This window comes from Pantherophis guttatus, chromosome 2, assembly GCF_059756535.1.
Source record: "Pantherophis guttatus breed Tessera chromosome 2, ASM5975653v1, whole genome shotgun sequence".
In the NCBI taxonomy this organism is placed as follows: domain Eukaryota; kingdom Metazoa; phylum Chordata; class Lepidosauria; order Squamata; family Colubridae; genus Pantherophis; species Pantherophis guttatus.
In genome coordinates, this window is record NC_142064.1 from 291922198 (window position 1) to 291930889 (window position 8692).

Genomic DNA, 8692 nt, shown 5'->3' on the forward strand with positions numbered 1-8692 from the left:
GAGAAGGAGCCTCACCTGAGCAGGAGGATCAGGCCCACCTTCCCCCAGGAGGCTCCATTCTGGTTTCCCCCACAGGGAGGGTCTTTCTCCCTTCTCAGGGCAGGATGGAGTCCCCAGATGAGGAGGGGAGGGAGGGGAGGGAGGGGCTTACCCCACTGGACGGTGATGGGGGCCTCCAGGCTGGCATGCCCCACCTTGCAAGTGTAGACATCCCCCCGTTGGGGCTGGGTCTCCAGAATCACCTGGAGCTGGTAGGTCCAGTCTCCGTTCTGGAGCTCCTCCCCAAAGGCCACGCCCTCCTCCTCCGGCCGCCCGTTCTTCAGCCACTGGACCTCGATCTCCACGGGGTAAAAGCCGGTCGCGGTGCAGAGGAGGATGGTGTTGGGGGAAGAGGGCTCCATCTTGGTGGGGGAGATGGAGACGGTGGGCTTGGCTGGAGGGAAGGAGGAGAAGGAGCCACATGAGAGACACAACAGGAAAGAAACGACGCAGAAGACGGGAAGGACAGACGCAGCACGAGTCGGATGATTCTTGGGATCTCGTTGAAAATGAAACCTGATTTTTAACTAGATCTAATACCACAACATTTGTTTGTTTGTTTAGTAAAGTTAGTTATTTATTAAATTTGTTTGCCAAAGTGGCCACAAATTGCTAAAAGAAGGCAGAGGCTTTACAAACTGAGAATGGCTTTTTTTTCAACAGGAAATGCAAATTTTGGATGAGAAAAAAAAGTCTTTTAGCAAGAAAATGGAAGGATCAGATTTTAAATCAGTGGAAATTCAAAAGCTGCAATTTGGTATTTTTATATTTTTATTTTTATAGCCCATCCCAAAGCTCCTTATTTACAAGACTGCAGTCTGAAAATTTTGGGGTTCCAATTTGGCCAGTTGGGAGTTGCTGGATTTTAATTGGATCCGATTTTTTTTCCTTTTTAAATATCTACCGAGAGACACAACTTTCAGGTCTCCTAAACTGGAGCCGCACCAAGTGTTTGCTCTAAATACATGGAATTTAATAAATATTCCTCTTCTTTTAATAAAGAACAGGAACCCCTGGAGAATTATTGGCCTCTTGTCTGAAGTATTTTCATGGAAGTAAAAATAATACTTTAGATGAAGAAGAAATTATATGAATCACAATTATTATTAATATTATTTATTAGATTTCTATACCGCCCTACTCCCGAAGGACTCAGGGCGGTGCACAGCCAAACAATAAAAACACATACAATACAAAATTTAAAAAATAGAATAAAATCAAATTAAATAATTTTGGCCCCGACAAATTTAAAACCCCAAACTTTGAAAACCAATTTAAAATTGAATATATAAATACTAAAAAATATTTAAAATTTTAAAAATCTTTTATAAAAGAGGGGGAAAATTAGGCCAGGCCGGCCTGGTGAAATAGTAAGGTCTTTAAGGCGCGGCGGAAGGTGCGCAGATCCGGGATCCTCCGTATCTCTGGGGGGAGCTCGTTCCAGATAGTAGGTGCCCCCACAGAGAAGGCTCTCCCCCTGGGGGCCGCCAGTCGGCATTGTTTGGCTGACGGCACCCGGAGGAGCCCCTCTCTATGGGAGCGTACCGGCCGGTGGGAGGCTATTGGTGGTAGTAGGCGGTCCCGCAAGTACCCGGGTCCTAAGCCATGGAGCGCTTTAAAGGTGGTAACCAAAACCTTGAAGCGCACCCGGAAGACCACCGGGAGCCAGTGCAGCTCGCGCAGGAGAGGTGTTACATGGGAACGCCATGTCGCTCCCATTACCACCCGCGCGGCCGCACTCTGCGCCAATTGGAGCCTCCGGGTGCTCCTCAAGGGGAGCCCCATGTAGAGAGCGTTGCAATAGTCCAGGCGGGAGGTGACAAGGGCATGAGTGACCGTGCGTAAAGAGTCCCGATCCAGAAAGGGACGCCTGGCGAATCAGGCGAACCTGATGAAAAATCCTCCCGGTCACGGCCGTCAAGTGCTCTTCTAAAGACAGCCGTGAGTCCAGGAGGACGCCCAAGTTGCGAGCCCTCTCCGTGGGGGCCAATGATTCGCCCCCAATAGTCAGTGATGGCGTCAACTGACTATATCGGGACGTCGGAAACCACAGCCACTCAGTCTTGGATGGGTTGAGCCTGAGCCTGTTCCTCCCCATCCAGATCCGTACGGCCTCCAGGCACCGGGACATCACTTCAAGGGCATCGTTGGGGTGATCCGGGGTGGAGATGTACAGCTGGGTGTCGTCAGCGTACTGATGGTACTCCACCCCGAAACCACGGATGATCTCGCCCAGCGGCTTCACATAAATGTTGAACAGGAGAGGCGAGAGGACCGACCCTTGCGGCACCCCACATATGAGGGGCCTCGGGGTCGACCTCTGTCCCCCTGTCAACACAGACTGCGACCGGTCAGAGAGAAAGGAGGAGAACCACCGCAACACAGTGCCTCCCACCCCCAACTCTTCCAACCGGTGCAGCATGATACCATGGTCGATGGTATCAAAAGCCGCTGAGAGATCTAACAGGACCAGGACAGAGGAGCACCCCCTGTCCCGAGCCCTCCAGAGATCATCCACCAACGCGACCAATGCCGTTTCCGTGCTGTACCCGGACCTGAAGCCCGACTGGAACGGATCCAGATACGTCGTTTCATCCAGGTGCTGGGGGAGCTGTTGCGCGACCACACTCTCAACAACCTTCGCAACAAAGCGAAGATTGGAGACCGGACGATAATTTACCAACATTGCCGGGTCCAGGGAAGGCTTCTTGAGGAGAGGCCTCACCACCGCCTCTTTCAAGGCGGCGGGAAAGTCACCCTCACTCAGCGAAGCGTTTATAATCCCCTGGAGCCAGCTTCGTGTCACTTCCCGGGAAGCCAGTACTAACCAGGAAGGACACGGGTCCAATAAACAAGTGGTCGCGTTCAGTCTACCCAGAATCCTGTCCATGTCCTCAGGGGTCACAGGATCAAACTCATCCCAGATAACATTCTCAAGACCTGCCCCTGTCTCTCCCCCTGAGACTACCCAGTCGGAGTCCAAATCTTCCCGAATCTGAGTGATTTTGTCATACAGATACTGAACAAAATCCTCGGCTCTACCCTCCAAGGGGTCCTCCCGCGCTTCCTGGTGGAGCAGGGAGCGGGTCACCCTAAAGAGGGCGGCCGGGCGATTATCTGATGACGCAATAAGAGCAGCAAAATAACTACATTTCGCTGCTTTTATCGCCACTAAGTAATTCCTAATGTGGGATCTTACTAGTGTCCGGTCAGATTCAAGAAGACTGGCCCTCCAACTACTCTCTAGGCGTCTTTTCCGGCGCGTCAACTCCCTCAGCTCCTCGGTAAACCAAGGAGCCAATTGAGATCGGCGCCGGGTCAGAGGCCGCAAAGGCACGACCCGATCCAGAGCACCAGCAGCCGCCCTATCCCAGGCGGCCACCAGGTCTCCAGTCGAGGCGTGTGCCAGAACCTCAGGAAATGGCCCAAGCTCCGTCTGGAATCTGTCAGGTTCCATCAGGCGCCTGGGGCGGAACCATCTGACCGGCTCCGCCTCCCTGCGGCGGGGTGCAGCGGTTCGAAAGTCGAGACGAAGGAGAGAGTGATCTGACCATGACAAGGGTTCAGTAACTATATCCCCTATATCAAGATCCCTCAACCACTGTCCAGAGACAAAAACCAGATCCAGCGTGTTTCCCCCTGTGTGGGTAGGGCCATGAATTAACTGGGTCAGGTCCATAGCTGTCATGGAAGCCATGAACTCCCGAGCCATCTCTGACGTCTCACCCACGGACGGCAGGTTGAAATCCCCCATAACCATAAGCTTAGGGGTATCAACCGCCACCGCGGCGATGACGTTGAGTAGCTCGGGCAGGGCTGTTGCCACGTGGCAGGGAGCCAGGTACGTGATCAGCAAACCCATCTGAACCCCATGACCCCATTTCACAAAAAGGGATTCACAGCCGGCCGTCTGAGGAACAGTGGCCTCCCTCGGTCTCAGACCTTCTTTAATGATAACCGCTACCCCCCCGCCCCTCCCCTGTGACCTCGGCTGATGGAATGCTTGGAAACCTGGCGGGCACATTTCAACGAGGGGAACCCCCCCCTCCTGGCCCAACCAGGTCTCCGTAATACCTGCCAGGTCCGCACCCCCCTCCTGAACAAGATCACAGATGAGGGGGGCTTTATTTACTACGGACCTGGCATTGCACAGCATCAGCCGAAGGCCTGGGTCCTGAGGGTCTATGCAACCTGAGGAGCGAGTAGAGCCTTGGGGGCCGGAGCACGCCACCGCTCGTAGACAGCGAGTGCGCACTCCCCTAACACGATATGGCCCCCTGCTCCCGCCATATCTACCCCTCCCACCTACAGTACTGATGTTCAAAAAACTATCCGGACAAGCTCTAACCCCCCCCTCGATCCCGGGTCCTCCATCCCCCACACCACGCTTCACTGCCAGACCCGACCCTCCCCCTTGTGGGTTATCCCCCCTACCCACAGCCCGAATTCCAATCTGACCCTCCCCCTCCCTAGGACCCCTTAAAAATTTGACTAAAAATTTTGTTAAAAAACCCCTCAATCCCCTCGTTTTCACATGCCACCTCTCTGGGTCCCAAAACCCTTCCTTGAGGTGGGCCCTCGATAGTGAGGAGGGCCACATCTGCGAGAAGGGGGAATCTCGCAGCGCAAGAAGATCTGCAGTCGTATACATCTCCAAAATGCAGCGATGGAGGCCCAAAGCTCAGACAGGGGACTTCACAAAAGATGTAACACAGCCAATTGAAATTCAGGATGAATATTTTGGATTTATAATAAAAATGCATTCTATTTATGTGGATGAAGCTTGTGAGCAGCTAAAGGTTTTTCACAAAACATCCAGAGATTTTGGTCCTGTCCCTGAACCAGAGGAAGGAAGGAGGGAAGGGAGGAAAAGAGGAGGGGAGGATGGGCTTTGGGGTCTTTGGGCAGCTGATGAAGCTCCTTTCCCTGAAGGGAAAATCCCCCCAGAGACCCCCAAAAGGAGGGAGGAGGGAGGGAGGCCCTGAGAGGCCCACAAAAGAGACACACTCACAACACCAACACAATTGGCACTTGGGGCACTTTCGGAGGTTATGAAAAATCACTAGATAAATGAATAAAAGTGGTGAAATCTCTATATTAAATATTATTGGAATTTTATTTATTTATTTATTTATTTATTAAATTTTTATACCGCCCCCTCTCCCGAAGGACTCGGAGCGGTGAACAGCCAGAATTAAAAACACACAATACAAATATTAAAATACATTAAAACAAAATTAAATTATTTTAGGCTACTCCAATTTAAAACCCCGTTACCCATAAAATTCACCCAATTAAAATTTTTTTAACCCAGCCCGGCTTGCTGAAATAAAAAAGTCTTCAGGGCCCGGCGGAAGGTCCGGAGGTCCGGGATCAGTCGTATCCCTGGGGGTAGCTCATTCCAGAGGGCGGGTGCCCCCACAGAGAAGGCTCTTCCCCGGGGGGGTCGCCAGCCGACATTGCCTGACAGACGGCACCCTGAGGAGACCCTCTCTGTGGGAGCGTATTGGCCGGTGGGAGGTTATCGGAGGCAGAAGGTGGTCTCGTAAATAACCGGGCCCTAAGCCATGGAGCGCTTTGAAGATGGGAACCAACACCTTGAAGCGCACTCGGAAGACCACCGGAAGCCAATGCAGCTCGCGCAGGAGAGGTGTCACGTGGGAGCGCCATGTCGCCCCCATAAGTACCCGCGCGGCCGCATTCTGCACCAGTTGGAGCCTCCGAGTGCTCCTCAAGGGGAGCCCCATGTATGAGATATTTATTAAATTTATTTTATTATTTAGTTAATTTATTATTATTCTTTCTTTCTTTAGTTTATTTTATTAGTTATTTATTTTATTTATTATTTATTTATTTATTTAGCTTTTCATTTATTGATTCTTCATTTATTTATTTAATTTTATATATTCGTTTATTTTACTTACTTACTTATTTATTTATTGGATTGAAAAGATGCCGGAGTGGAATTGACTCAGAATGAAGAATAGAGAGAACGGAGACCTGGAGAGAAAGGATTTTTTTAATCCCAAAATCCCAAAGGCCCCAGAGGGGGAGGGAGCCCCCCCTATTGGCCTTCTGAAAAGGGGTCCCAATGGGGCTCTGGGGATTTGCTGGGGGGGGGGCGGAGAGGGGGAGGCAGCCTGAATCCCCTGAAGCCTTTCAATTAAGTCTCTTCATTGATTTTTCCACTGAATTTGAGTCATCCTTGCTTTTGAAATCACCACTAAATCTTCATCCGGGAGAGTCTCAATCAAGGAGAGGAAAAGGGGGTCCCCTCCCCCAAACTCCCCCCCAAACTCTCCCCCCCCCCACGAACTCACCTCTCCGGCCAACCACCCGCTCCTCCCTCTTGGGCGCCTCGTAGTTGTACACCCTGTAGTTGTACCGGCAGAAGGAATCCACTTCGGCCTTCCGGTAGCGCAGGAGGCGCTCATCCCTGTTCCACTTGTCCGCAGTCCCCTTCCCCAACTCCATAACGGCCACGTACTTCCCGAGGTCGCTGTCGAAGCGGAGATATTCCTGCCGGTCGTAGAAGTAGCAGTCCAGGTATCTCACCCGCTGCGTCCCGTTGAGGAAGCGGCACTCGCACTTCTGCTGGTAGAGGAAATGGGCTGCGAGGGGGAGGAAGGCCGTCAGGAGGGACTCCAGGGCCCATCGTTCCCAGCCGCTGGGAGAGGAGGAGGGGGATCTATGCGGGAGGGGGGAGTTGCGGGGGACCTTCCGAGAGAGACTGGGGGAAGACGCCCCCTGGAGGAGGGAGCAGGAACTCTCTCAGTCCCAGAGAGGAAGGGAGGCTTCCTGGGGGGTCTGGAGGGGGGAGGGGAGGGAAGAGGGGGAGGGGTGGGAAAAGGCAGGCAGAAGCTCAACCGGTCCAGCGATCCCGTTCAGTCTCTGCAGGGAAGGTTGGATCTCAAGGGGCAGGAAGGATGGGGGGGAGGGGCTGGAGGGAAAGTAACGTCCATTCCCCCCACTCTCTCTTCCTTCCTGGGGAGGGGATCTGGGGAGGGGCCACAATGAGGACATCTAGACCGACTCTCCTGGGGTCTCCCAGCCCTTCAACCCCCACCTTCCCTCCGTCTCTCCCCTCCTTTCTTCTTCCCCCCAATCTTCAGCCCAGCTCCTTCCCTTTGACGGCTCCTGATTCCTCTCCCCCTCCCCAAAAAGACCCTGCAGTGCAGCCCCCCCCCCCGAAGAGCCTCTCAAAGGGAGGGCCTCCCGCTCCCTCCTTCTCCCTCACTCCCCCCTCTCCTCCAGGGGGATTATGGAGGTTCTTGGTCTCCTCCCCAAATTCAGGGTCTCCCCATGAAGGGCCCGAAGCCCCCCTCTTGCCTGACCTTCAAAGCCCCAAATCTGAGATTGAGAAGAAAAAGTGAAGTTTCTGAAGAAGGAAAAAGACTTTTGCTCAAATGTCTTTTTTCCCTTCTGGGGCTTCAGGGCTGAAAATGCCTCAGTTTCCCTCTTTCGCTTTTCCTCCCCTTCCTCTTTCCCTGCAGCCCCCTCCCACCCAGGCACAGGAGAGGCCGCGACCCCCACCTGGGCTACATGGGGGAAGGGTTAGGATTAGGGTCCCTCTCCGTCCTCCTGGGGGGGCTGTGGGGAGGAAGGGGGAGGAGACCACGCAGAGATCGAGGCTGCTGGAGGCTTCCTTCCCCCTTCCCAGCCCCCTCCTCCCCCGCCCAGCCCCCTCCTTACCGGGGGTCTCCTCCCCCCCTTCGCTCCCGGGGATCCGGGCCAGCGCCCCCAGCAGCAGCATCAGGGGGACCCCAGGAAAAGCCATGGAGGCTCCCCACAAGCGCCCCAAAGGGGGGAGAAAGACGCTCCCAGCCCCAGAGGAGGAATCGGAGGGTCTGGAGGGGGGAGGAGTTTTCCTCGGACTTCGGAAGAGGGAGAGTCCAGAAGAGCAGGAGGACCAATGGGAATCCTGCCTCCTGCAGCGTCATCGGTCTCCGGGCAGAGCCTCCCTTGACTTCGCCCGATGCAGGAGAGAGTTCGGCGCAGAGAGAGAAGCGGAGAAAGTGGGGGAGGGGAATCCCTTCAGTCTTGGGGGGCTGCAATCTGGGGGGCCTTTCATGCCAGCTCCAGAGGAGAATCTCCTCTTCCTTTTGCCCCCCCCAATTATCCTCCAATCTCCAATCTAGTCTCTGTTTTTATTTCTTCTGTAAGTAAATATTAACCATTTCTATACCAACAACTTCACTTAATCAGTAAACCCCAGAAGTCCAGATTTCATTTTTTTCTGCCCAAAGCCCAGAAGGGGCTTCCAGGTAGAAAAACAGCTGGAAATCTCTTCTTTCAAAAAGTTTATTTCTCCATCTCTGCCCACTTTTTCATTCCATCACTTCCTCCATCCTGGAGGTTTCTTTCCATGGAAGGAATTCTTGCTGCCGTCAGCATGTCCAGTAATAGAGACTCTGGACTCTGCAGGGGGCGGGGATGAGCTGGTGACTGTGGACACACACACACACACACACTGACCCCTCCCCACATTTCCTGGCCCCCAGGTGAAACCCCCAGGGAAGCCTCTGACCTTTGACCCCCTTCCTTCCTGGCCCAGGGGCTGCCGGAGGGGAGGTCTGACCCCCAGCGCTGTGGGGTTCAGGTCGGTTTGGGTTCCAGAATGGCTGCTGTTGAGCTCAATGGGGGGGGGGTGAAT

The 8692-nt window shown here is 53.5% G+C and overlaps 1 protein-coding gene across 1 annotated transcript in view; it reads right to left on the bottom strand.

Moving 5' to 3' along the window:
- The window catches only part of LOC148116171 (rano class II histocompatibility antigen, A beta chain-like), a 55803-nt gene extending 47370 nt beyond the window's left edge, over nt 1-8433 (bottom strand). Inside the window, exons 1-2 of the mRNA XM_087885411.1 lie at nt 8363-8433; nt 6360-6727 (exon numbers count right to left, since the gene is read on the bottom strand). Coding sequence (XP_087741537.1) covers nt 6360-6727; nt 8363-8433 — 439 coding nt within the window. The remainder of the gene's footprint in view (nt 1-6359; nt 6728-8362) is intronic.
- Between the last annotated feature and the right edge of the window lie 259 nt (nt 8434-8692).